This window comes from Agelaius phoeniceus, chromosome 15, assembly GCF_051311805.1.
Source record: "Agelaius phoeniceus isolate bAgePho1 chromosome 15, bAgePho1.hap1, whole genome shotgun sequence".
NCBI classification, from domain to species: domain Eukaryota; kingdom Metazoa; phylum Chordata; class Aves; order Passeriformes; family Icteridae; genus Agelaius; species Agelaius phoeniceus.
In genome coordinates this window covers 15,513,082-15,540,689 of record NC_135279.1, presented here as the reverse complement: position 1 = coordinate 15,540,689, position 27,608 = coordinate 15,513,082, and the positions used below count along the sequence as shown (strand labels likewise).

The 27,608-nt window shown below is 49.3% G+C and overlaps 1 protein-coding gene across 4 annotated transcripts in view; it reads left to right on the top strand.

Moving 5' to 3' along the window:
- Positions 1 to 23,750, top strand: part of NRG2 (neuregulin 2) — a 160,549-nt gene extending 136,799 nt beyond the window's left edge. The window contains exons 5-11 of one of the 4 annotated variants that reach the window (XM_077186505.1): positions 920 to 996; positions 9,492 to 9,515; positions 13,845 to 13,947; positions 14,836 to 14,959; positions 16,227 to 16,354; positions 19,198 to 19,422; positions 21,375 to 23,750. In XM_077186505.1, the coding sequence (XP_077042620.1) occupies positions 920 to 996; positions 9,492 to 9,515; positions 13,845 to 13,947; positions 14,836 to 14,959; positions 16,227 to 16,354; positions 19,198 to 19,422; positions 21,375 to 22,032 (1,339 nt within the window). In that variant the 3' untranslated portion in view covers positions 22,033 to 23,750. Of the gene's footprint in view, positions 1 to 919; positions 997 to 1,247; positions 1,307 to 9,491; positions 9,516 to 13,844; positions 13,948 to 14,835; positions 14,960 to 16,226; positions 16,355 to 19,197; positions 19,423 to 21,374 lie in introns of all 4 variants that reach the window. The other 3 variants (XM_054642950.2, XM_077186503.1, XM_077186504.1) reach the window with 3 other exon arrangements.
- Positions 23,751 to 27,608: the final 3,858 nt, after the last annotated feature.

Here is a 27,608-nt window from a genome sequence, read left to right as displayed (position 1 = left end):
AAGAGTTGTGGGACAGGGAGGGGAGAGCTGGGACTTGAAGAAAATTAGGGATCCTGTGCAGGACTATCCAAGGAATATCCAGAAGATGTGAAGTGAGGGAGGGAGACAAGTGCCTGGGGGAGAAGTGTTTGACCACGCCAGGCTGGGCTCCCATGGCTCCCCAGGCTCACCTGCAGCTGCAGAGGGGGCAGTGCTGCTCACCCTGGGTGGTTCTGCAGCTCCCCACACCTGGCTCAGCTCTGAGGAGCTGCTCATGGGCTGGTGCCAGTGCCCTGCAGGGCACCTTCCCTGCCACCTGAGCATCCTGTGAATGTGTAGCTGGTGCCCATGGGCTGGCACACCTCGGCCCATCGGGTGACCCAGGCCAGGACAGAGCCTGAGAGAGCCTCTCACAGCATGTGAGACCCCTTCAGCTCAGCTCAGCTTTCTTCTCTGTCCCTTCCTCTCTGTTAACACAGAGACTCTGCACGTGCTTTCTCTCTAACCACCCTGAGAACACCCCTGGTACTTCTGGGGTCACCATGGGGTGATGCTTTCCACACCCAACGCTCGCTGTCGCCTCAGCAGCTGCTCTCTGCTTTTGGTGCCTCTTGCCAGTCTGCAGAGCAGCTCCACAGAGTCTCTGAGAGTAGCATCCAGCCCATCTCAGTCTTCCTGCCAGCTGGTGCTTGTAGCAGGTGAGAAGGAAGGAGGCAGGCAGAGCAGGACAGAGCAGGAGGGGTTTGGCTGCCTGCTTGAAGACCCAGGCCTAAACCAGAGCTGGAGCACTGATGTTGCAGGTGCCTGGTGAAAGCAAAGAGTAAATACGCATGTAAAGCCTTTATTTTTTCCATTCATCACAATGCACTTTTTATTTCTGACCTTAGCCTCAAGAACTGTGCCAGACATGTTCTGTGATTTCTCCCCTTTTCCCCTCCAGATGTCCAAATGGATTCTTCGGACAGAGATGTTTGGAGAAACTGCCTTTGCGATTGTACATGCCAGATCCTAAGCAAAGTATGTTTGAAGACAAAAAATGCACCACACTACTTAAACCCTCCCGGGCACAGCGGTGGATGTAGCGTGCTCTAGTCAGGGATGGCTCTTGGTGTCAGCTTTGGGTAGGGCTTAGGGCTGCAGGTAAGGGTCAAGGCTGCAAGCAGACAGAGAGGAGCCGTGGAAGGGATCAGAAGGGGCCTCACTTCAGCCTGTTTGGGTGTCATTTTGCTATCTTGTTTCTCTCTTTCTGGTTTTCTCTCTTCCGGTAGGTGTCCGATCGAATTCACAGGAGACCGGTGTCAGCATTTCGCAATGGTCAGCTTCTCCAGTATGTCTCTTTCTACTTCTCTCTCTCCTTGTCGTTGTAGCTCTGTGTCATGTCCTTAAAGCAGGTTCTTCTGTTCTCCAAGAGCCCTCTTCCTGTCTTGTGCACTCCCAGCTCTGCTTGGTCCTAAGAGGAGCTGTGACCGTGTCCAAGAGGAGAACTGGGGCTCGTTACCTCCCCGTTTGTTAGAATGGGCTCTGCTTTCATTTCTGATTGAGCTGAATGCTGCTTGCTCTTTTCAGGCAAAATGCAGGGTTCATGTGGTGGGTGTGCTGTGTGAGATGAGCCTGTGCTGTGTGTGGAACTGGACCTGCCAGCATTGCTGTCCTGACATGGACTGTGCTGTGCAAGGCAGGATTTGGGCATTTCCCCTGTGCTGTGCAAGGCAGGATTTGGGCATTTTCCCTGTGCCGTGCAAGGCAGGATTTGGGCACTTCCTCTGTGCCATGCAAGGCAGGATTTGGGTATTTTCCCTGTGCTGTGCAGGGCAGGATTTGGGCATTTTCCCTGTGCCATGCAAGGCAGGATTTGGGCATTTCCCCTGTGCTGTGTAGGACAGGATTTTGACATTTTCCCTGTGCTGTGCAGGGTAGGATTTGGGCATTTTCCCTGTGCCATGCAAGGCAGGATTTGGGCACTTCCTCTGTGCCATGCAAGGCAGGATTTGGGCACTTCCTCTGTGCCATGCAAGGCAGGATTTGGGCACTTCCTCTGTGCCATGCAAGGCAGGATTTTGACATTTTCCCTATGCTGTGCAAGGCAGGATTTGGGCATTTTCCCTGTGCTGTGTAGGACAGGATTTTGACATTTTCCCTGTGCTGTGCAGGGCAGGATTTGGGCATCTTCCCACCACTCCTGCAAGGTGGGTGAGAGTCTCCTTGAACCAAAGGAGGAACTCACAGCCAGGGTGTGACTGTAATGAAATCGCTTTCCAGTCTGGGGCACAGAGGTCACACTGGTGGCTCCCACTGCCTCTGGGCTTCCCAGCCCCACTGCCATGCAGAATACAAGATAAACCCTCCAAATGGGCATCAGACTATGTCCCTCCTGGACACAGAGCTGTTCCTGTCTCTCCTAGGTGGTTGGACAGCCTTGCATATGGGACTGAGCCTAAGTACAGTGACTGTGGGTGTAAATACCATAAAGCCTTTGCCCTTAGTGCTTCCCAGTTTCTAGTTTCCAGTTCCTACAGTCTCACCTATAGACATAACCAGCTCATGGTGGTCGAGGTGGATGATTTTTCTGGGTCCCTATTGAGTCAGTGTCCCAGCATCAGTGGGATCCTGGTCAGGGTAAGGGCTGCCCTGGAAGGAGATGCAGTTACAGTGCAGGAAACCTGTGACCCTCCCTGTGACCTTCTGTGAGTGTCCCTGAGACCCATCCTGCCTCCACGCTGGCTGACTGGACCCACCACAAATGGTGGGTTTCAAGAGAGGCTTTTTTAAAAAGAGCCAAAAAGAGGCTTTAATTAGTGGTAACCAGAGGAGAAATGCCTCTTCAGGATGGCTCCTTGATTGCCAGAATGCTTCTCCCACTGCTCCAAGTCTAATTCCTGCCGTCCTCATCCTGGACTGGAATTGCAGGAGCCTCATTAGCACGTGCTAATAGCTGGCAAGTGCTGGAATTAGACTCCCTTGCATGGAGCATACAGACAAGATGCAAATGGACTTTGTGGGGCCCTTGGGACAGCTCAATGTTTTTACATTGCCTTTTGTTCCAAATTGGCTTCTGAAGCTGAAACCTCCATTGATTTATCCTCCCAGACTCCAACATCCAAGCAAGCTCTTCTTAAAATGACAGCCCAAAATGTTCTATTTTGATCTTTCACCTGGTGCTAAAGGGTTTCCTTCCCTCTTGGAAGCCCTGGAAGGGTGTCAGGGCTGCAGCCAGCAGTGGGATGCTCACCCCATGGAGCTGATTTGTAGCACGTTCCATGAGGTGGTGTCCAACGGGCTTAAACATTATTGCTGCCATGCTGCAAAACCAAAACAGGGGTGGAAATGAGTTTTATGTCAGGAAAATGCCTTTTGAGAGCATTAATGGCAGGAGTAAACAGCATGTGTTTTTTTTTCCCCAGCTTGCAGAATCCAGCTTTTTATGGGACTGAGATTTGTTTTAATTTTATTCACGTGTTAGAGGAACAATGTCAGCTTTAAAACTGACACATGTACATTTCCTTACCTCAAGTTTGCTTTAAACCACAGCATAGTAAGGTAAAAACAGCTCAACAATCCAGGCTACCTGTCTGAACTTGGATAAAATTCACATAAGAAGATGATTCATACATGTTTATAGCTGTTTTCACTTTCAGGTCACAGTTGGGTAATATAGGTAGCAGCAGCACTGAAGAAAAGCTTGCACTGAACTTTCTCTTTTTCTGAGTAGGAAAAGCATTTCACTCAAGTGTGGACCCTGCAAATGCTTACCTTCTCCTTTGATCAATAATTAGGGCACAGCAGAAGTTGCTGATTTTCCATAATTCACTCAATGCTTCATCCCATATGGGTTCTGACAGGTCAAAAGCTGAAACAGATTAAATGAGGTTCAGACATTTCCACTGGAAATAAAATAGCTCTGTCCTGATTCATGTTTTGAGAACACTGCCAGCATTTGACAGATACTTAAATAAGGACACCTATATTGGTGGTGTTTTAAATGCATTTGGGGTATTTCAGGTTTTCAGGCCTAGATTGGATCCTCCTGATTCTTTAATATGAATATTAGATATGACAATGACTTTTATTAGGTATATCCCAGGGCTGAGTGAGAGTCTCTGCAGAGTGAGCTAAATTGAAGGTGCTGTTCTGGAAAGACATGGCAGATATTTTGCTGAATTTGGGCCACAGATGGAGATGGTGCAGCATCCCAGCATCCTGCCAGATGTTGTGTGTCCTCCTTTTGGGAGCAGCTTCCTACCTCTCTGTTTAAACCCTTATTCACATTTTGCTCAGGTGAAATTCCCCATGTTCTCCAGGAGCTCAGGCTGTCTTTGTCTCTTTGACAGGTTGCTCTGAAGATTTATTTTTGTCTGATTGCCCAAAACACCTGCTAGACCACATTAAGCTGAAAATTAGGTGTATTTAGGTAGGTTTTCTCTCATGTGAGAGTTGAGAGAGTTGAGATGTGATGTTTCTTTATGTTGCTGTTGCAACCATATGAGCAGGTGCCTACTGCCAGCACTTCTGGATATAGACACCACTGCTTGAAAATAAAGAGAAAATGTTAAAGATGTTTTTTGCTCACACTGTTGCTATTTTCTACCAGACTGGTGCACAGAAACTCACCAGGAATTGTATTAGTGGGGTAGCTCAGAGAACCCCCAGTCTGTCCCAACTCTGTTCACACATAAGCCTGATGGATCAAGGTTAGGAGATCATTTTGTTTGGAAAACCTTATAAAGGGACATTAAAGCAACATTTAAATCAGTTGAAATTTAAGCTGCAGGGAATTAATGGCAGTGAACAGAGGGGACAGTGATTGTCTGCAGTGGCTCTATGAAGCTGAGGAATGCCCTGGCAGATGAGAACAGAGAGAGTTATTTCCATGGCTGATGAGTCATTAAATCCTCTTGCTAAAAGGTTTTTCACATCAAGGTCCCTATGAATCTGTGTCTCCACAGACAAACTCGTGGGGGCAGCTGTCAGGTGGCCCCTGTGGCACAGAGCACAGGGACTCTGTCCCTGCTTTGGTGAGAATGGAGCACCTCAGACTCCTTCTCCACAGCCAGAATGAATCCACAGCAGTGACACCCATGGGCCATTGAGCCTCTGCAGCCAGATTTTCCTCTCTGCTGGCACACCTGGCTGAAGGATGCACAATGTCCAAAAGGGTCAGGAATTCTCCCTGAGAGCTTCTGCTGGGTGCTGGAGCTGCCTGCTGGGTGCAGCTCCACAGGCACAGCTAGGGCTTGCAGCTTTCCCAGAAGACAGAACCTTGTCCAAAATCATCCTTCCTTCTAAGAAACTCTTTTTTCAAAGTTGTGCTGGCACCTGTGTTTCACAGCTGCCTGTTCTACATCAGATCAAGATTTACCTCTATCTTTACCTCTATCTTCTCTCTTCTACAAGCAACTTTTCAGGTCTTTGTTAAATCCCCCTGGAGGTTTACTAATAACCTGCCAGGCTTTGGGCTGGCTGGTGGCAAAGGCTTTGTAAAACATGTTAGCAGCTGTTTCAGTCCTGGTGCAGCTGAGATCCTGAAAGTTAAACGTGGTCAGCAGGAACATTTCTGTTTCCTAAGTCTGCACATTTGGATACTTTCCACTCGTGATTTATGGAACAGTTTAGAAAATTGGGATAAAGTTTTATATTTATGCTTCCCTCTTGCTTGTGGAAACTGAAACTTCATCTTAACTTTGCTGTTTATTCATCTCCACAAATAATCATCACCAATCTGGAGGACAAATGTCATACCATTCATCTTGGTTAGTGAAACATTTTCATTTTCTACTTTGTGATCCAATTAAAATTGCAAGCTGTAGCCTGCCTGTAAACACCCTCAAACAGAGCTGACATTCATATGCAATGTCATCTAGCATATTCTCCATTTTTACCCCATATTTAATTCTTGGTTTCTTTACAAATTGAATTCTAATTCTCAGTTGGAGCCTTATTCCTGGTCTGCTTGGAAACACAGAGCAGGATTTCCAGCAGGTGTCCCTTGGGGGAGCAGCTTTGTCCTCAGCTGTCTGAGCTGGCTGCAGTGCTGCTGGCCCAGCCATTGTGGAGCAGTGTGGCTTCACTGGGTGAGAGGCTTCTTGTTTTTCTGGAGGATGGTTCCTCTCCCCAGCACTCACCTGGCAGCTGGGAGTGACCCTGGTGGCCTCTGGAGCCTGGCTCCTCGTGCTCAGGTGAGCTGTCCTGGTGAGCAGAGGGATAAATCTACCACTTCAAGCTCTTCTGGGAAGGTCTGGATCTGAGTTTTAGCTTCTCTGTTCACCTCACTTATTCAGCAGTGGTTTCCTACCTGCTTCTGACTGCAATACAAAAATGATAAATGGAGGATTATTTCTTTATTTGACCTAAATTTCTGCTTCCTCCTCCACCTCTCACTCATCTGACCCCCAAACCAATATTTAGCAGCATTTTCAATTCCACAGACATTCTGCAGCCTCCATTCAGTGGCAGGGTAACTGCTGGCCCCTGAATCACAGGGTGATGGCTGTGCTTTGGTGTGGCTGGGTAATTCCAGGGTGTTTGTGGTTCAGCATGGCAGGGTGATGCCTCTCCCCAGGACACAGCACAGGTTCCCCTTGGGATCTCCTAAAGTTGATTGCATGCTCATCCACAGCAGATTTGAACACTCTGTTGTTCTGTGTTTGGACTCTTGATGCCAACCAAATTTGTTTGATTGCTGCAGTGCTGGAGAAGGTGAATGGCTGTGGAGTTTGTGGAACATTTACAGAATTCCTGTTCCTGGAGATCCCACATGACCCAGCTCCTGACACAGCACAGTGTCCTCTGTCCCCATTGTGTCCTCCTATCTTGCATTGCTCCCTGTATGCCCTGAATCAGAGACCTGCAAGCGCTGCTCTTGTCAACACAATTGATTAGCAACAAAATTATCACCAGTTTATTATCCTGCTAGTCCTCAGATGTCAGTTCTCCACTTTGTTTCCTGCCTTGGAGCATGCTCTGTGTCCCAGAGAGTGCATTTTGAGGGAATAATATGCAGTAACTAAACATCTTATCAATGTTCTTGGGCAATCTGAAGACCAAGTCAGCACAGCCACAGCTTTCACAGCTGTTTGCTAAGGCTTTAATCCTTTTTAATCATCCTATAAATCTACAGTTCAGTGAGAGTCATCTTGCTTGAGGTGTTGCTCCTACAGGAATACTTTATATTAAATGTTTTTGTCTGTTCATCTTTTAAAATAACTACAATACATCATAGTCACAGAGTCACTGCAGATGAAGTAAATGCAGGACTTTGTCTTTTGTCTGATGCTGAGAAAAAACATTTTCAGAAAGATTCAGGAGGCACATTTGGAATGAGATTTTCCAGAAAAACCCCTCCTGTGCCCAGTTCAGGGAGCCACAGCAGTTCAGGGTGCTCAGCTTGCCCTGACCAGGGAGGATGTGTGCACTGCAGACAGGAGGAGGATGATGATGATGATGGAGGTTATGAGAAAAATGCTTTGCCCATTTCCTCAGCCTGCAGCTGCCATCTCAGGGCTGTCTCACCCCAGTTTATTTGAGTGGTGGCCCTTGGATAAATTGCTTCCAATGGAGCTTGTCCTGTTGAAGCTGGAGAGGACAACAAGAAACATGGAGAGGTTTAGAGGGCTTGGAGTGACAGAACAAGGGGGAATGGCTTCAAACTGACAGAGAGCAGGTTTAGATTGGATATTAGCAAGGAATTCTTCCCTGTGATGGTAATGAGACACTGGCACAGGTTTCCCAGCCAGCTGGCTGTCTCTGCTCCCTGAGCCTGGGGAGCCAAAGGAAACAGCAGCTCTGACATGAGAGAGGCCCAAGCTCCTCAGGTCCTGCCCACCACCTCTGCTCTCACAGGAGTTTCTGAGTTTGCAAAAAATCATGAAAATGTTTTGAATTGCATCCATTTGCAGCTGCAGATGTTGCAAAACACCCTGGAACAGGGAGGAATGTCTGTGTGCAGATGGACCAACAGGTTAGATTTATGGATGAAACTTGAGGTATCTCTACCTGCATCTGTCAGTGTCAGGGGACACAGGTGTGTGCAATGGTAGGAAGGCTTAGGAACAGGTCAGGGTGTGGTAGCCAGGTGGTTTAGGATGAATATATTCTGTCCAGTTCTCTGCTGCCCACCACATTATGTCCATGTCACTGCCACAAAATGTACAAAAGTGCACAAAATGACTGTGAGATGCTCTTTTACACAAATGTTAGATGTGAAGCAGAGAGCAGCCAGGTTTTGTGCCCTTTAAATTATACAAAACCTTAAAGAACCCCAACTTCCCTCTACAAAAGCCTCCCCAAACATCAGCATTGGTTTGAAGAGAAGAACCTGCTTTAGAACACGTGTTTACATGTCCTGTAACAATTAGTGCTAATTTCCCCCCACCCCTGCCCCCCACCTAAATTTTGAACAGCCCTGCAAAAGAAAGCCAATATTTCTGTGCAGCAAAAAGCAGTTCCTATGGAAAAGATAGTAAATAAATCTGGACATCTCCAAGCTGCAAATAATCTTGTGTGTATGGTGATTGGGAGCAGCAGAGCTCACTTTTGTATGTGGTGGTAAGTATGGAGAACTTTCATGTTTATGTAAGAAAAGCTGTTCTTTAGGTGCTGTCTGGAAAATAACAGGAATTGAGGAAAATGGGAAATGACTAAAATTCAGGATACCTGTTTTGCACTGTTGGTTCATTGGGCAGACTCCTGTGCTTAGCACTGTCTCTGCAAGGTGAGCTGCAATCTTACTTGTGCTGAATATGAATCTGAAAGCACATGCTCCCATCTGGGCTTTGTGCAGCACACTAAAACAATGCAGAGCCACGGCAGGAGTGCAGTTTGGAAGGTCTGAGGGGAGCTTTCAGTGCCATTTGCACTTTTGGACGCGTTGCCTTGCCCGGGCACCTCGCAGCGCCCGTGGCTGGCAGGGCAGGGGTGTGGGGGGTTTGTGCTGCCAGGGCTGCTGTGCCCTGGGCTGGGGTCAGGGGGGCACAGCACAGTCCTGGCCAGCCCCAGGACCCTCCCAGCCCCGTGCCCAGCTCCTCTCTGCAGCACAGCCCCGGGCACTGCAGGCGTGGGGGACCAGCCAGGGCAGATCTGCCCTGAGGAAAGGGAATGAATGGTTTTCACCAGGCTCATGCAGTCTCTATGTGTTTTGACCTGTCAGGAGTTGTTTCAGAACAAGTGTACCTTTCCTATTTTTTTTTCTTTTTTTTTTTTTTTCCCCTGCCTAAACAGTGAATTCCATATCAGGTACTAACAAACATGGCTCATCTCGAAAGAATTCATAATTAACTGAAAGAATTCATAATTAACTTCCACTGCAATTTGTTTGGGTCTTTCTTTGCATAACATGTGAGTTGTGGTGGGGGTTTGAAATGCTCTGAAGCATACAGTGTCTCTGTGTGAGTGCTGCTGAGCCTACCAAAGCTAACCTGCTGTAACTGCACAGTGTGTGTGTTTGTATTTTAGAGTTCTCTGACAGACCTGTTTTTCTTTTTCTCTTTCTCTTCCTTGTCTTCTTTCTGCATTGGCAGAGCATCTTGGATTTGAATTAAAGGGTATGGAACAACCATTCATTTATTAATCAGAAGCCATTAAGAGCTTCCAACATTATATTTATGGCTTTAATGGGATGATTAAAAAATCAGCTGTTCTGTTCTCTTCCCTGGCACGAAGATAGATGTTTGGATTGAAAAAAAAAAAAAACAACCAAAAACCAAACAAAACAACAACCAAAACCAAAACAAAGCAAATCACAAATTCTAAATGCAAACCTATGAAAATGCAGGTGTATTTTTAGCAGCACTTTTTTCTTTGTTCCAAGCAGCAGCGTGGTGTGTGTGGCATGACTGGGATGTTACAATTGCCATACATCTCCATTCAACATGCTTTTGTGTATTTAACTGAAAAGCTGGGGTCTTGTGTCCATCCAAAAAGTTGCCAGTGGCTACTGCTTGGGGACAGGCAGGAATTCCAGGAATGGGAAGAGAAGTTCTAGAAATAGCAGGGCTGTTATAGAAGTTGCCATCCCAGTCACACTAACCTCCACCAGATCCTGCAAAGGGTCAGGATGAGCTTTGCCATTCCTCATCTCCAAATTTAGCAGCTCCTTTTGGTTCTTGAGCAGGATAAAATTGGGCCAAGAAAGATGACAAGAGACAAGTTAGTCTAGAAAAGTATCCCAGGGAAGTCAGTAAGTGCCCATGAGAGTGGAGGGTGTAATGCTGAGCACCCCAGTGGCAAGCTTGGGAAAACACTGCAGTAGGTTAAATGCTTTTAAAAATATCCCCTTTGGGCATTTACCTGCTCCTGCCCAGTTACTCATAATCATATTATTTTCTTTCCATTCTCCTCAGTCTGCCTTTAGATATATATCAAGTTATCCCTTGAATAAGCACTTGGGAAATCAAATCCTTGAGGCAAGTTTTCCCTGGAGGGTGGAAGCCAAGAGCAGGGAGGGCTGGTCAGGAGGGAGCAGAGGGGTTGGGCAGCCTGGGATGCTGCAAGGGGATTGGAACAAGATGAGTTTTAAGGTCCCTTCCAACCCAAACCATTCAAGGATTCTGTGATGATTCTATGATTGATCACTTAAACTAAAAGCATCGGCCTGGCAGTGTCAACCAGAGCAGATCTTCACACAAAGATGCTTCAATTCCCTTTGCTAGAGGTATGAGGACACCAGTCTTCCAGTTGTGGATCCTAAATTGCCTTGTGAGGTCGCTGAGGTGGAGGGACATTGACTAACTGAGTCTGGAGAAATGTATCTCCTCTAGTTTTGGCATGCCTGATCCCCCTGGAGCAGAAAAGGTGGGAATTTTATAGTCAGGGAGCTTCAGAGAAAGTGGTGCTGCTAATGCCAATACACTTGGACAAACCTTCAAATTGAGGATTTTTGACATCCCTTTTTTGTTGACCTTTTGTCCTGTTCCCCATCCATTCTCCATGTCCCCACAGAAGCACACCCATCCCGTCTGCAGCGTCTCTCCTCTGCCATTTGTCTGTCACTGCCATGCCCTGCTGTGACACCATGGCTGCCCCGTGGCTCTGTTGGCATTGTGTGGCCCCACATGGTTTGTTCTCAGTGTCTGCTGCTGTTCAAGTGATGGTGCTGCTGCTGAAGATGTGTTTGTAGAGCACAGAGACACGAATGGACCTGCTCTGGGATCTTACCTGCTCAAATACAAACCTGCAGCGTGCACTCTTTCATTTCCTTTCTGGTGCTGTTGAGGTGGTTTTGCCCCAAGTGATTAGTGGAAATGGTCCTTCCATTTGTCCTGTCTCTGATTAAAACTGGAGGGTTTTCTTTCCATTTTGCCTGTGTGCTATTTGAAAAGTGCCTAAAAATTGGAGGATTATGTTCTGCAAATGAGCTATTCAAAAAATTAAAAACATATAAAGCTTTGCTCAGCCTCATCTGAGGTGTTGCTTGGGCCACTCCCCCTTCTGTTGAAGAGGGAGAAATTTCTCAATACTATTTCTCTGGTCACACAATGTGAAGATACTGTTATTGAGCATCAGCTTTAATGAGATGTTGGGAGCCAAGCTAAATTACTATCAGCAGATCATTCAATTTTTAGTTTGCAGCAGTGATGCACAGCCTCACACTTCACTGCTTCGTGTAGCAGAGCTGTCAGCTGGAGACAGAGAGGCCAAATCTGCATTTCTGATGAGCTGAAACATTCCCCTGCAATTCAGGTGAAGGTTCAGGCCAGTCAGACATGCCAGAGTCAGGGTCCCATGCTGACATGACCACCAGAACCAAGGCTGGGATTTGAGCCTTGGCCAAAGAATTTTGTCCTGTTATAGGTAAAAACCCCCAGCCAAATAAACAAACAAAACCCCCAAAAAAACAATGAAAAGAAAGCAAACAAACCCTCCCACCCCCATAGTTTTAATGTCTTTGCTCTTTCTTCCTCCTCCATGATTCAAAGGGAATGATTTCTGCTTAGGGGCTAAAGTCTTTGTAGCAAAAAGCATTGCTATTGAAGGATTTTTGCTGAAAACAGACCACTCTCCTAGCCTTTTTTATTTTTTTTATTGGTTAAAGTAGTTTTTGCTGAGAAGTAGCAAGATTCTTGCCCAGTGCCATCCATAACCAGGATGTGATCCCAAATATTTTTCCTAATTTGTACAAAATCTCTGAAACTCCTGTGTGAAGGAGGGAGCTGTACAACTGTAATCCAGGTCCCAAGGATGTGCAAGAGCAAGAAATTGTGTCTGCCATGGTTGCTGATGCTGGGTAAAGCACCCATACCAAAGAAACATGTCCTTGAAGGAGGAGTTTCACCCCAGGGTGGGCTCTTCCCCCATTCCAGCTCCACCTGGTTCCTTGTAGGGGAAAAAAGCCCCTCAGGAAAGCTTTGTTTATTATATTTTGCATCTTCATGCCAGGGTTGTTTTTCTTGCCAGTCCTTGTCTACCAAACCTTTGTCCATTTCCATTTTGAGAGTTAAAAAGAGGTAACCATTTTTCCTAGCACCAATTTTGTTTTCTCCAAAAATGTTTTTTTCAGCCTAGAATGGCAAGGTGAAATTGTTCTAAATATCCAGTTGTCTGGAATATTTCATTCCCACTCACTTTTTTTTGCTAAAGTCTAGTCCCAGGGATTTCTGGGACCAGACCTGTTTGTCTTCTGGTTTTGTATTTGAGTGTTTGGTGGCACAGGGGGTGGAACATGGTCTGTTCAAGGTATTTTGAGTGGTGTGGGGAAGCACACTGAGCACATCAACCATGGCATGACTTTTATTGCTAATCTAAATGGGAAAGAAAAAAAACCCCAATGAATATTAAAGGCACAAACCCCAATAAATTTAACATTACCAGATAGAGTGGGGACATGAGGACTTTGTTCATAGCTGCTGAGCTGAAACCCTCATGGCAGCTCTGCACTGAATCCTTCTCTCAGTCATCCAGCTGGAGAACCCAAATTGCCTCTGCTGCTCTTGGCAGGGGTTGCTGGATGTCACATCAGCTCTGGTGTAGCCATGAAGGAGGAGGTGCCCTGGCCATGCTGCTGCTGCCTGGGTGCAGTGCAAACGAGACCTGAGCATCTCCTGGGAGCTTTGGTGGATGGGAATGAATCACTCCCTTCCAGCCTGGTCTGGGTTTTGTGGCTGGCTCTTCTGGTTTGACAGGCAGCCTGTGACACTTGGTGGTGTTTGAGAGGCAGCAGCAAGCTGCTTACATTTTGTGTGTGCCTCTGAGCTGCCTGATGCAATGGTGTCAATCTCCTCCTAGGGTTCCATTGAGAATCCATGACTGGTTCCTCTATTGTAATCACTCCACTCCCTTTTCTTTGCCTGACACACTATCACTTTTCCATCCTCATGCTGCTTTTTGACTGTTCCAGGATGTCCCTTTCAGCACCTGCATGCTTTGGGGCCTGTTGCTCCAGGGCATGCAGCTGCTGGAGGCAGAGGCATCCTGAGCCTGGGGTCAGGGATCACAGGGCTCCTGTGTGTGCTCCTGGGCAGTGGGGCATGCTCCAGGGCTCCTGTGCCAGCTGGTCAAGGCACCAGAGAGGGGGGATCTGCTGGAAGGGAGAGGAGAGTCGTGGGGCTTTGTGAGATTGGCCACTGTGGGAAAGGAAGGGAAGGTGAGAAGTGTGACTGCAGAGGGGGTGAGCTACCAAATGAGAGAAGGCAAAGGCACAGGGAGACAAAAAGGGTCTTTGGAGGGGTGAGGAAGGTTGGGCCAGCTGGGCTCAGGGCTGGGGCAGCCATTAGGCAGGCAGGGGATTGGTAGGAGGATTGGTAGGAGGATTGGTAGGAGATCTGCCCGAGCCCTGTCCTCTGTCTCACCCCCATGCAGTGCTGGTTCCCCTGCAGCCAGAAGCAGCCCAGGTGCTGGAGCCCATCAGTAACTGGTTCCTTTCTCTCCATTTGCAGAAGCAGAGGAGCTCTACCAGAAGAGGGTTTTAACCATCACGGGAATCTGTGTTGCCTTGCTTGTGGTGGGCATCGTCTGTGTGGTAGCTTACTGTAAAACCAAGTGAGTATGGGGGGCTCACAGGCAAGAACTGCCTACAGGTTAGTGAGTGCCACTGTTCATGCTCCACACGTCCATGCTTTTCACCCAAATGCTAATTTTAGGAGATGATGTGCTGTGGTACTCCCAGGAAGGTCTCATGCAGGAGGCCAGGGAAGCTTCCTACCAGACTGTGTCTGAATAGGATGTTTTCCTGGCACCATTTGCTTGTCCCCTGGAACACCATTTTGCCCAGCCAGGTGATGCTGTGTTACAGGGAAAAGCTGGCCCCCAAGCCAGCAGCTCAGCTTCTGCCAGCAGAAGCACACTGGGTTATTGTGCAGGAGCTGTGGGCTCAGCTATGTACATTGCAGGGACCTCCAGAGCAATCCTAATGGAACAGGAGACCTGGGAACCTCTTTTAAGTCAGCCTTCCCTGCCTGGACTGCACTTTTCTCCCTACTCAGCCTGCACCTCAGTTCAGAATGCCCCTGCAGTCAGTGGGTTTGTGGAGCAGATGCCTCACACTGGGCAGGCTTTGCCACTTTGTCCTTCATGCAGGACGGGTCAAGTGCTTTGTCACCAAGGCTGAGTCAGGACTCACTTCCCCTTCTCCTTCTCCCCACTCTTCTCCTCCACTGCCAGCAGGCTCTGCTACATTGTGCTGGGCCTTGCCTTGGAAAGGGGACCCTGGACCCAGCTTCCCAAGTTGTCCATGAGAAGAAAAGTTGACCTTTTGTTTGGAAAAGCAGTAGGAGGTGTTAAGTGTTGAATGCCTTGTTTCGTGTTGTTTGCAACTTTCTGCAAATACCATTGGAACCTTCACTGTTGAGGACTTGCCTTCTCTTTCATCCCTGGGGGCACAGAGCCCCATGAGAGAAGGGCTCCTAATAGATTTTTTCTGTTCTAAAGGAAACAAAGAAAGCAAATGCATAACCACTTGCGGCAGAACATGTGTCCTGCTCATCAAAACCGGAGCCTTGCGAACGGGCCAAGCCATCCACGTTTGGATCCTGAGGAAATCCAAATGGCTGATGTAAGAGCCTTTGCCTCCATCTCCCTGCATGCTCCTGAGGGGATGTTTTCTGCCAGGGGTTTGACGTGGATGTGTATCCTTACACACCTGTGTGCTTGTGTGTGAGGAGCAAAGCCCAAACAAACTTGAGCAAAAGGAAAGATTCTGCATAGAAACATTTCCAAAACCAACATCTGAAGGGGAATGTGATTTTGCTTTGAAGTACAGGATGAGGTTCAGGCATTTGGGATAGGCTTGTTTTGATTAATCAAGTGTGACCCTGATTCCCACTAGGAGAGATGTTCCCAATGTTTCCTGTTTATTACTCTATCCTGTCAAGTCCCACTTGGTGGGATGACAAATGGGATCAGCATGGCTGTGGCTGGAGTCTCTGTGGTGAAACACATCATGGTGATGTGGTCAGCTGTCCATCAGCCCACCTGCCCATGCCAGGGGCTCTGTCCTGGTGGGATGCCACTGTCACACCAATGAGAACAATCTAAGTCTCTCTAGGACACGATCCAGAGGGCAGTTCAGCCACTCTTGTGACTTTGGTTGTACAAGATTCCCATCAAACCCCGCGAACTCAAGGGCCATCAATGGGCTGAAGTGCCTTGCTGGACCAAGGCCTTGAAAGGGGTCAGAAAAAGGGAAGGGGGAGGCAGAGCCAAACAAGAAGTAGTTAGAAATTAATCCAATGAATCAGCTGCAAGCTCTGTTGGGTCAGCCTTAGGATATTAACATTTAGCTAGGTTGGATCCCAACCATGAAGGAAGGGGAAAGGGAATTCTAAGAACCACAGCCCCTGGCCCCACAGTACTGACTCTCTCAGAGAGCTTAGTGCCCCTGTGAGAAGCAAGGCTGGTTGTCAGATGAAGGAATATCTCAGCATAAATACTTGGATCACATCTGGAGTTTCTGTAGGTCTCACATCTCTGACTGATTTCACGTTGTTCTCTTTTTGCTGGTACTCGGTCGGTTGTAACCAGCTGTGGGCAGAGATGTGGCTCTGCTCAGTAGCTACACATGGTACCACTGTCCTTTGGGGAATCCCTTGGCTCTCCAAACCCTTCTGCAATCCCTGTGCCACAGCCCTTTCCAAGTGTTCAAAGTGAAGGGACAGAAAAAAGGCTCCACCCTCCTTGTCCCTTCCTGTGGGTGCGGAGCTTCTGGGTTCACTCAGTCCTCACCTGATTTCACCAGAAATAATCAGGCCAGCTAAATTTTTCTTTGGCAGCATTCACAGACTGATGAATGGTGGCTGATCTGTGTGATTCTTATTTTGCAGTATATTTCTAAGAATGTTTCTGCCACTGAGCACGTGATCCGAAGGGAAACAGAGACAACCTTCTCGGGAAGTCACTCCTGCTCCCCGTCCCATCACTGCTCCACAGCCACTCCAACCTCCAGCCAGAGGTGATGTACTCCATTTTCTATGGACCTTTTCCTGCTATTTGGTGTAGGATGCTGTGAGATTCTAAGATTTTCCTTTCGCCTCCCTTTCTGTTTTCACTTGATGTCTGTCTCTGTAGTGGCATACAGGCCATGTCGGCACTGCAGGACTCTGCAAGCACAGCTGGTTAGTGAGAGGTGTGGAAAAGTGTGTTCCTTGACCTGCAGGAGGGTGCCAGCAGGATCCTGCAGCACTGACATAGCTGGAAAACAGGAGGAAATGAGCCTGTGCATCCATGCTTTGCACAGACCCAAACAGGAGGATGTGTGTAGGAAAGGTTTTGCAGGTTGTGTCTGAAATACTTCATTAAGCACACAGGGTTATGTGTTTTATATTTAGAATGTATTTGCCTTGTGGGAGACAAACTACACAAAATATCACCAAATGTTTTGATTGCTTCCTCAGAGTCAAGGTCTGACTTGGAAGTCACAGGTTTTGACCAGAAAGAAAATGCTCCTGTGCAATTTATCAGCCTCCACCTCAGGTGGTGGCTCCTCTTTCACTGGAAGTCATTCTGAAGCTTTTTGGAAAACTTGGTTTAGCAGGAAAGTACCAATAGTGCTTTTTGACAATTTTTTGTTTTCATTTCGAAATAACCACTGGGGGAAGAACACCATGGCCTGGAACCTGAATCTTCTCAAGGCTTCTTAGAACATTTAAATTGCAGATGTCCCTCCCTCTTTTTGTGATGTCCAAAAAAGTCTTTCTTTCAAATGCTCTAAAGAAACTCCTGTGTTGTTTTGAGTTTGGATGTTCCAGTTCCTCCTCTTAGACAGCTCTTGTGCTTCTTCCAGTGGGTGACAGGGGTTTTCCTTGGAGATCTCTTGCCTTTGATAGGTGACTGGCTCATGTCCTTCATTAGCCTGATGGGGTTGTCTCCATTCATCTGGGAATGCAGGAATTCTTTCAGCTGAAGCTCACAGATGGCTCCAGGCAGGTTTCCTTAGGGCCCAGGCATTCCTCAGGGTTGAGCAAGTACTCTCAGTTACAAGGGGCAAGATCAACTTCAGATGCTGAACTTGGATTTTCAGGTGAATTCCTCCCCAGATTCCTCTGGCTTTACCTCCAGCAAGTAGAGAGGGAGCCAGGAATGACTTGATGGGCTGGGAATGATTCTTTTTCCAGGGAAATCCACTCCTCATGAGTCAGTCAGTATGTTCTCTAGGATTTTTTGCATTCATGCTCCTCAGCCCAGCCCTGGCTAGGTGTGTACAAGCTTGATGCACAGAGGCTCCTGTGCCTGCAGAGCTGCACCTTGCTGGCCTTCCATGCTCACTTAGAAGGCCTGGGCCATCCCTGGGCACCTTCTGAAGACACAGAGGTGTGTCTGGAGGGCAGCATTAGCTCATGACAGCTGTAGGGAGGAACCTACCTTGGGTAGCCTCTGGTCCTGGCTACCTGCCACCTCATTTTCCTGAGTCAAGTGCAGCAAGCAGGTGCTTCTTGAAGTCATGCCAGAGGCAAACTACTGGCATAATCAGGCTCCATTTTACTCCATCAGTGCCTCTAATGAGGACGCTGTTTGAAGTTATAAATGAGCATGTGCCTGGAGCCATCAATAATTAACAAGTTCTTGGGAAATCTTAATGAGGGCTGCTCTCCTCTGTAAACCCCCACCCAAAATCCTCCACCCACGCAGCTCCATCTGCAGCTTGGGAGTTCAGAGAGGTTGCTCTCATGGATCGTGTGTTTCTGCCATGGTGGGGGTCAGCATGGTGGCCGTGGCATGGCCTCAGTGTGCAGGTGGCCCTGTGCATCCCCAGTGAGTCCTCGTGGGATGCTCTCTTTGCACCCAGGCTGGGGCTGGCAGGGCTGCAGCTGCTCAGCACATCGTGGTCTTTGTCTAGCACCTTGAAAGTGTTTTCAGCACATCATGGTCTTTGTCTAACACCTTGACAGTGTTTTCCTGCCAAAATCTTTGGTAGACTTTACTAAGCTCATTTTGAGTGGCTTCTCCTGGCTCCTCTCTGGTAGCAATTCCAAAGGAGCTGTCACTTGGCAGTGCAGGTGGCACATTTGAAGGACCTTGGCTGACTTGCCTTGGCATAGCCAATATGTTATTATTCCACACCCAGAACACTTTGCAAGCACGAAGCAGAATTGTCCTGGCCTCCCTCCAGAGGCTGTCCCATCCTGCTCCCAGGCATGTATTCCTCTGTGGTGGGATAAATACCTGCTATTGCACTGGTTTACTTCCTTTGTCCTCTAATGGCATCTCCAAGAAGGAGAAAAGAATGGCAAATCAAAGGTAGGGTTGGGAATCTGGGCTTCCCTGGCCAGATGTGTCCTAATGAGAGAGAGAAAGAAGGGGGACTGTGGTGGTGTTCACAGGGGTCCCAGGAAGAGGGAAGAGACAAGGATCTGACTCTATGTTTTAGAAAGCTGATTTAATATTTTATGATATATATTATAATAAAACTATACTAAAAGAATAGAAGAAAGGATTTCATCAGAGGGCTTGAAAAGAAAGGGATAGAAAGGAATGATAACAAAAGCTTGTGTCTCTCAGAGAGTCTGAGCCAGCTGATTGTGATTGGCCATTAATTAGAAACAACCACATGAGCCCAATCCCAGATGCACCTGTTGCATTCCACGGCAGCAGATAACCATTGGTTACATTTTGTTCTCGAGGCTTCTCAGCTTCTCAGGAGAAAAAATCCCAAGGAAAGGATTTTTCATAAAAGATGTCTGTGACAGGGGACAGCAGTGCAGAGGTGCAGAGCTGAGCGTGAGCAGTGCCCGCGTCCTTGGAGAAGAGCTGGGTGGGGGTTCCTTGCTCACTGTCCACATGGGCTTTGCTCCGCAGACATGAAAGCCACACCTGGAGCTTGGAGCGAACTGAGAGCCTGACTTCAGATTCCCAGTCTGGGATAATGCTGTCCTCGGTGGGAACCAGCAAATGCAACAGCCCCGCGTGCGTGGAGGCGCGGGCGCGGCGCGGGGCCACCTTCTGCATGGAGGAGCAGCGGCGGCCCACGACGCAGTACCGCGACTCCGTGGACTCCCTGCGCGACTCGCCCCACAGCGAGAGGTCAGAGCCCACTGCTTGCTGCCCCCACAGCATGGCAGAGGCAAGCCATGCCTCTGTGCCAAGCCCAAAAACATTTGCCTTTGCCCGCCCTAGAGTGGCGGTGCCATGGTAGAACTGGGGAACTCCAGCTCTGGTCCTACCAGAGGAGGCCCAATTCCCTCTGGTCGGGCAGCTCTGCACCCTGGTGGCAATGTAGGTTTGGAGCATAGGGATGATGGGTGTGGAATATGCCTGGCTGCAGTCAGCAACTGTAGAGGAAAAACTGGCTGAGAAAACACCCTGGGCAGCTTGGTGGGCTGCCAAGCAGGGTCTGGCCCTCAAGTGCTTGGGGAAAAGGTGTCTGTCCTCAGCACTGTCCTGGATGGCCAGGTGAGAGGGTGCTGCACGTGGGCACAGCCTTGGGACAGGACTTGGTAGGTTCCAGCCTTCAAGGAACACAAGCTGCAGAGCTGAGACACCAACAGCAGCAGTAGCAGCTGTCCTCTTCCCAGTCTGGTTCCTCATGGAGCAGAAGCACATCTCCACCTTTGTTCCAGCCCTTTGCAGGTGGCCATGAGTGACTCCTGGTGGCCACATGGCCCCTCTTGGGCAGTTGCCCTCCAAGGAAGTGGAGCTTATCCATGGGGCAGAGGAGAAAGGCAGCATCTCCTGCTCTCATTCCTGTCCCTGGTCTATTCAGGTAGACTGACCCAGCTCCTATGGAGATCTCAAACATCACAAAACACATGAGTAAAAAGGCCTGGGTGAGTGAGAGGGCCTGGGCTGGTGGAAGTGGGCAGAGATACCATTGGGAATATCAAGAGGAAATAAGATCTGCTCCTTAGAAAGAGGTGGTGCTGAAAAAAGGGCTAGACCAGACCTGAGTGACCACACTGATGTTTTCACTACATGAAACTGGTAGATGGCTTTTAGAGACATAAGATTTTTGCTAAGTCAGAGAAAGCAATGCCCAGGGTTTCCCCATCCGTGGCCTGAGCAGGAAGAGGGAATTCCAGGGACCTTCCTCAGAGACAAGCCTGGCAGCTCCAGAGGGAACAGAAAGCAGCTGTCAGGCAGATGAGAGGCAGTGAAGCCATGACTCAGCCTGCTGGGAGATGCTGCAGGGTTTGCAGCGATGCAGAGTGGGAATTGTGCACCGAGTCCCTTGGGAGAAGCAGTTTGGGGGATGCTCAGCACATGCTGCCCATTGAAGCCAGCAGCTCACCCTCCCCTGGCTCAGCAGTGCAAGGTCCCTCCAGCTGATTCCCCAGGAGAACTTCCACGAGCAGGTTCACTGGAGGCTGTTCTATTGCACTAAATAGTTTATTTAGTTGTTGTTTTGCACTGGGTTGTTAGAGATTTGCACAGAGTAGTCTTTATATTGCACTGAATAGTTTATATAGTTTATGCTATATCACATGGTTTGTTCTTCCCCCAATACTTGCTGGTGGTCTCTTCCCTGGTCAGTCCTTCCCCCTGCCCCTCCCCACTTATATCCCATTGGTTGTGGTCCTCCTCCTCCATTCCCCATTCTCCCTGGGTATAAAAGTCTCCTGCCAGGAGTACATGGCCTCTTGCCCACCTTGGATATAAACAAACCACGTAGGTTTCCACGTGGGTTAGAGCGCTTCCAGTCTTTTGCTTAGCTCTGTGTAAGACTGTGTGGGCTGGGGTCCATAGCTAGCCTCAGTGGACGCCCACAGCCCACCCAGACACAGTTCTTACAGGTGGTGCCCCATGTGCTTGTCTCCCACGACGGTCAGAGACGGCACGCAGCAGCTGGTAATTCACATGCATGGATTACCTTAGCTTTTGGGACTCCCACCTTCCTCTGACTTCTTTGTCACATTCTAGTCTTGCAGGAGGCCTCCTGGGTCCCTGGGCCAGGTGTTCTAGGCTAGCCCAGCAAAGGGTGGGTTCAGCTGGTGCTTTTTGGGTTGTTCGTTGTCCAAACAGAGGCGTTGCTTTTCCAGGTACGTGTCGGCCCTGACCACACCAGCACGCCTGTCTCCCGTTGACTTCCACTACTCGATGACCACGCAGGTGCCCACCTTCGAGATCACGTCCCCCAACTCGGCGCACGCCGTGTCCCTGCCGCCGGCGGCCCCCATCAGCTTCCGCGTGGAGGAGCAGCAGCCCCTCCTGCGGCGGTACCAGCTCCCCTTCCAGGACACGCAGAGGTACGACAGCTACTACCAAAGGAAGACCTACCTAAACGACAGCATGGGGAGCCTGCCCTCCAGCCCCTTCCGCATCACGGAGGACGACGAGTACGAGACGACGCAGGAGTACGTCACAGCGCTAGAGCAGCCAAAGAAAACAGCCAGCAGCAACAGGCGGTGGAAAAAATCCAAACTGAACGGGCACATCCCTCACAGAGCCAGAGCCGTGCGGGACTCGTTCTCCTTGAGCAGCGCCTCTTACAGCGAGTCTGACGAGGAGCTGGTGGCCGAGAGCACGCCGTTCCTAAGCACTCAGAACAATGAGGCGGCGCACGCGGAGTCGCCGCCGCTGCACCGGCCGGGCGACAGCCGGACTCACTACTCGTGCCGCGGGCACAGCGCGCACGGCGACGGCGGCCGCGGCAGCCTGGCGCACGTGGCGCCCAAAGCGGACCCCGACCCTCTCTAGGCACCTCCCGCGCACGGGCGACCCACGTGGAGCAGGCCGAGGGCGAGACAAAACCACGCAAACCGCAGAACGAGACAAAACAGAACAAAAAAAAAACAAACAAAAAAATAAATATTTTTATTTTATATAAAAGAGGGAAAAACAAAAAATATAACAAATAAAAATGTTTTATTTTCATTTTAGCAAAGTTGTCTTATAATAGCTAATGACAATGACTTTTTTATAGGGAATCTCTATTTATATGTAATGTCTTGATTTACAGCTTCCGAGAAAAAAAAGTAAAAAAAAAAAAAAAAAAAAGAAGAAGAAAAGAAAACAAACAATAAAGTTAAAAAAAAGTGGGCCAATTTTTGACTACTTAAAAATAGAAAACAAAACTATCGTGGTGCCTTTTGCTGTATGCTAGTGCTGGGATTCATGCCGAGGATTCTGTTTCAGTAGCATTTTTAAGGTCATAGATTTTTGTTTGGGAGACAACCTGTCACAAGGGCGCTCTTCTGTTGGAAGAAAACAGCCTTGCCACTTTGCCCCGTACCCTGCTATTAATGATCTTATTCTTTAAAGTATTGTTTAAACACACATTAAGGACATGAGTGGGAGCATTTCCATTATCATGTCTAACGAGGATCTGTCTTGCCCTGTAAACTACTTGTATTTTCGCTTAAATCAGGAGAAAAAGAAACCCAACAGCACTGTGCTGAAATGCAGAAATAATGTTTCTTTTGCCACACAGGTAGGAAGAGAAAACAAAATCGCGCAGCAGCAGCAGCCCTTACAATATAGCTCTCAACCTTTGGCCATCTCACCGGTGGGTCTGGAGTGGGGTTGGCACAGGTTTGTAGTGAAGCCAGGCAGGCAGCCCTGTGCCCGTGGTGGATCACACCTGTCACGTCCCCTTGAATCCGGGCGGCTGAGCCAGCCCCGTTCAGCCGCGGTGCCCGTGGCCGCCCCGGCGCCGTGCAGGCCGCGGCGTCCCTCGGCTGAGCGGTGCAGCCATGGCTGGAGCTGTGGTGTCCTGGGTGACACCCTTGGCCGGGGTGCCGGGGGACACCCACAGGGTGGTTCTGCGGTGCAGACGGCCGCACGTCACCCTGGACACGGCGCCAGGCCGTGTGCCCAGCAGGGCCTCGAGCGCTCTGGGCTCCGCTGCCGTGGCCGGGCAGGGCCCTGCTGGGGGGCCCAGCGAGCGGATCCACCCTACGGCCGGGCCACGTGTGTTGTAAGGACAGTTGGTGCCGTCACCTCCCGCCATCGGTGACGGACAGCGCGTCCCCAGACCCGGAGCAGCTCTGGCCATCGGCTCTGTGGCGCAAAGAGACAGTCCTGCGTGTCCAGGCGGCACAGCATCCCCCGTGGAAGTGCCCCCCTCTCCTCAGTTCTCTGCAGCAAACCTGTTTACATTGTAGCCTGACTTTTTTCTTTTTATATTTTTACTTCTGCATGTCCTTTGCATTTCAGATACTGTAGATTGGATGCATGGTGAAGCTGTGACTGAGAAGATAATACAACAATTGACAGTGTATTATTTCATTTAACTTTTAGCAATAAAGTAACTAAACCCTCTATTCCTCACCCGCGATGGGGTCAGATAGAAAACTCTGCTAATTTGTCATAAGATGATTGTCAAAGTTTGCTCTGGATTGTCTGAATGTCAGAACTCTTGACTGTTTAACACTTGAACATTTTTTATATTATAAATAAAATAAGAAATAACAAGCTGTGGGCTGCATTAATCTCAGGCCCTTTGGGGGGCAAATAGGGAGCTGTGACAGGCACCATACACAGAATCACAGACCGGTTGAGGCTGGAAGAGATTTTTTCCACATTTCCTGCTCCACCAGCTCACCCAGAGTCAGCTGCCCAGGCCTGTGTCCAGTCAGGGTTTGAGTATCTTCAGGGATGGCAGTACCACAACTTCTTTGGGTAACCTCTGCCAGTGTTTTGCCCCTCCCAAAGCAAAAATTTGTCTTCTTGTATTCAAACTGGCATTTCTTCTCTCAAAGTTTGCATACAGATTCATACTGTGTAGGCCTTCTATCAAACCCTGAAAACTCTTTACAAATCCATTTCCCACACAAACTGGATTTGCTAATTTTTAATTTGGGCCCTTTGCCTCATTTACTATTTTAGGCCCATTGCCTCCTGTCCTGAGCACTGCTGAGAAGAGTCCAACTCCCTCTTTTTCACTCCCATCCACTGGGTATTTATACACATGGATGCCCCCCTGAGCCTTCTCCTCTCCAGGGTGGACAGTTCCATCTCCCTCATCCCTTCCTCACATGATAGATGCTCTGGTGCAGTAAAGATCTTTATGCCCATAAAGACCCATAGCTGGGTGTTTTTCTACCTGGCATGGACATTTGACCTTCCCTGCAGGGCTCAGGAGTGGAGGCTCACTGAGGTGAGTGACTGCTACCCACACATCTCTGGGGGTGCCATTCCTCCTCCTACTGCAGATCAGGAGATCCCCCTTCACTTGAACCATGGAAGTTTCCAGATGTGCCAGGAGAGGTCAGGATGCTTGGCATGTGCTGTGGCCTGGCACCTATTTAGTGGCTTCAGTGGAGTGGAGATGTGTTGGGTCCAACCCTGGCAGTGCCCTGCTGCCCTGCAGCGCTGACCCACCCACAGAACAGGGCCCTTGTTCAGCTCCTCCACAGGAAATCTGTGCCTCTGGCCACCCCACGTAGGGACTCACTGACATTGTGGTGTGGTCACAGGAGCACAGGCCCTGAGGTGGCGCCCATGGCCCCACCCAGCTCAGAACTCACTCCCCTGTTCCTGCTCAGTGACATGAACAGGTGTCCAAAAACCCCAGCTGAACTCAACAGGAGAGGGATCTGTTACACTGAGTCAATCCTATTGAAATGGAGAGGTTGGAACAAACTGATCTGGTTGGAACTTGATGATTTTTAGTGTCTCTTCCAACCCAAACCATTCTATGATTCTATGAATGCCCAGAGCTGTGAGACAACTGCCCAGCCCTCATAGTGCTGCCCATGCTGGGGGCCAGGCTAAGCACACCCACAGCCTGAGCTTCTCCTGCTCCAACCCCCCCAGGATGCCCATTGCCCTGGAGCTGACCCAGCTGTGTCACAGGCCACCCCAAACATTCATTGCATGTCCTGTGGGACCTCCAGACACACCAGAGGGCTCAGCACTCCACCCTGAATGAAGGCATCTCAGCACTGGTTTCCCAGAAGGTTAAAGGCTGAAGGACCCTACCCTCCTGCCCATGTCACCCAAGAGCAATGTGCAAAGGAGGTGTTAGACCTGGGATAAAGGTGGTGATTTGGGTGATAAAAGTCCTGATTTGGGTGACATTTGCCTTTGGACACATCATGTCCCACTTCTGTGCAGCCCCAAGCCTCACTGGAGGAAGGCAGCAGGGCAGCTCTCCACTCTCATGTTCCTCCTGGGCCATGCCCCAGCTCCCCATTGCCTTTGGTCCATCTCAGCTCCTCCAGTGGCTCCTGGAGCAAGGTGAGATGGACAGGAATGGGCAGAGAACACCCCACCCCTTGGAAGGGACACGTGTGGATGATCATCAAGGCTGATCCCTGGGGAAACCAGACACATGGAAGAGAGAGATTGGGTGCCTTTGTCTTCCCAAAGCAGCCCCATCTCCCTGCCTGGCTCTCCTCAGGATCTGTGAGCTCCACTCGTGGAGAAGCCCCCCCAAAGCTGGCACAGCAGCATCTGCACTACAAGCAGGTGCAGCTCTTGGGTCTCCATGCAGAACAACCACGTGGCCACACCTCAGGGTGTGCTCAATGCAGCTGATCCCCACCAGGAATCTCTCTGGGTCCCTTGAGGGAGAGAGGAGCTGTGGATTTGCCCTGCACAGGGGGATATTTCCCTGCTCCATGGTTTGCAGGGATCTGTGATATTCTGCATCTGCTGAGACACCACTAGCTCTGAGCCATGGCAGCCTCAGGATTCTTTGTGGTGCTTTTTTTGTTAAACGTGCCCCTTGATTCCCATAATTGTGTTCTATATTTAGAGGCAGTTACGCTACTTCAATTTTCTCTCCAATTGCCTCTGAAGGGAGCCTGCATCTCTCTCTTTTTTCCCTGGCTGGTTTATTTTTAGACTCCTCATTTCCAGCCGTGCGTGCTCCTAGGGCTTTGCCGTAAATATTTTACAGCAATTTTCACAGGTGGGGGAGCCACCAGAGCCTCCTGACAGCTCTCCTCTGCGTGCATGGTGCCTTTAGTGCCCTTCCCAGAGGATAAGGAGTTGCTTTCCTGACACAGATGGGTGGCACAAGCAGTGTTGGATCCTGGTTTTGGGGTCACAAAGTCTCCCCCACAAAGAAGTCCCTCTAAAATGAACGTGGTTGTGTCCAGGACAAGTGGCCTGGCAGGGAGGTCAGGCTGAACCACCACTGCCAAGTAAGGTTGTGTGAGACCCAAAGCAGTTGTGGTGCCTGCTGGAGGGGCTGGCACAGGCTGGGGATGTGCAGAAAGTGCATCTGAGTAACTCCAGGGGGAGAAAAGGATGTGGCTGCCTGGTTCCTCTGAGATGCTGCTCTTCTCTCTTAGTGGTGGGTGCCTGAGTCCTTGACCTCCAAGGAGGGAAAAAAGGGATGATAAAACTCATTTTCTTCCAAATCAGAAGCTGAGGCTGTGGATTGCTCAAACAAGGCATTTTTGGCTCTGCCCTCATGTAGGTAAGATGCTCTCAACACATTTTCATGTACCTGTGCACCTGGATCAGGACTTGTGCATGAGGAAATCTGCAGGTACTCAGCAAGAGCAAGTTCAATACTCTGAGCTGTCTCACCAAGTGTTGTCTGACACCAGCTGCCACCCCTTCCACATCCATTGGGTGTTCAGTCTCACGGCTCTGAGTCTCTTTCCTGCTGCCCAGAGGAGACTTTGCAGATCTTTCTTTTCTCTGCAAGTTACTCCCGGCTGAGGATGGCAGACTGGCACCTTCAGCCAGGGGGCTGAGCTGCTCTTGGTGGCAGCTCAAACCTCAAACACACTGGAGATGTCACTGCCACTGGAAGGGATGCTCAGAAAGGGAAGACTGAAATACAAAATATTACCTGGGATTTTGGAGACAAGGAGTTGGGCCCGGCTTTCCCCTGGACTTCCATTGCAAGAGTCTCAGCACCAGACACTTCATGTGAGTAGGAGCATCTTGGGGTGCAGGAATGTCTGTACAGTACCTGGCACAAAAGCAAGGATGCCTTGGAGGAACAGCCACAGACTCCTCTGGGAACCTTGTGAGAACATCTCCAGTCACAATGCAGGGCTTGGTACCTTTCTGCTCCCATAAATCTCTAGGCTGTGTGTGGACAGACACACCTGGCATGCACCAGGCAGAGGGAAGAGTTACTTGAATGTGCTCCCAAAGCAGCCCATCTATCCACACCTGCTCCAGAGCCATCCAAGGGCATGGGTGGACTGGTACCCACTTGTGGAAGGGAATCCATGTTTTCTGGTGCTGTCCATAGGATCCTGGCTTTTCTGCATCAGGTGCTGGTGCATATCTGAATCAGCCTGGCCTTCTGGTGCTGTGAAATCTGGGATCAATCCAGCACGTGGTGGAACGATGCTTCAGACTAA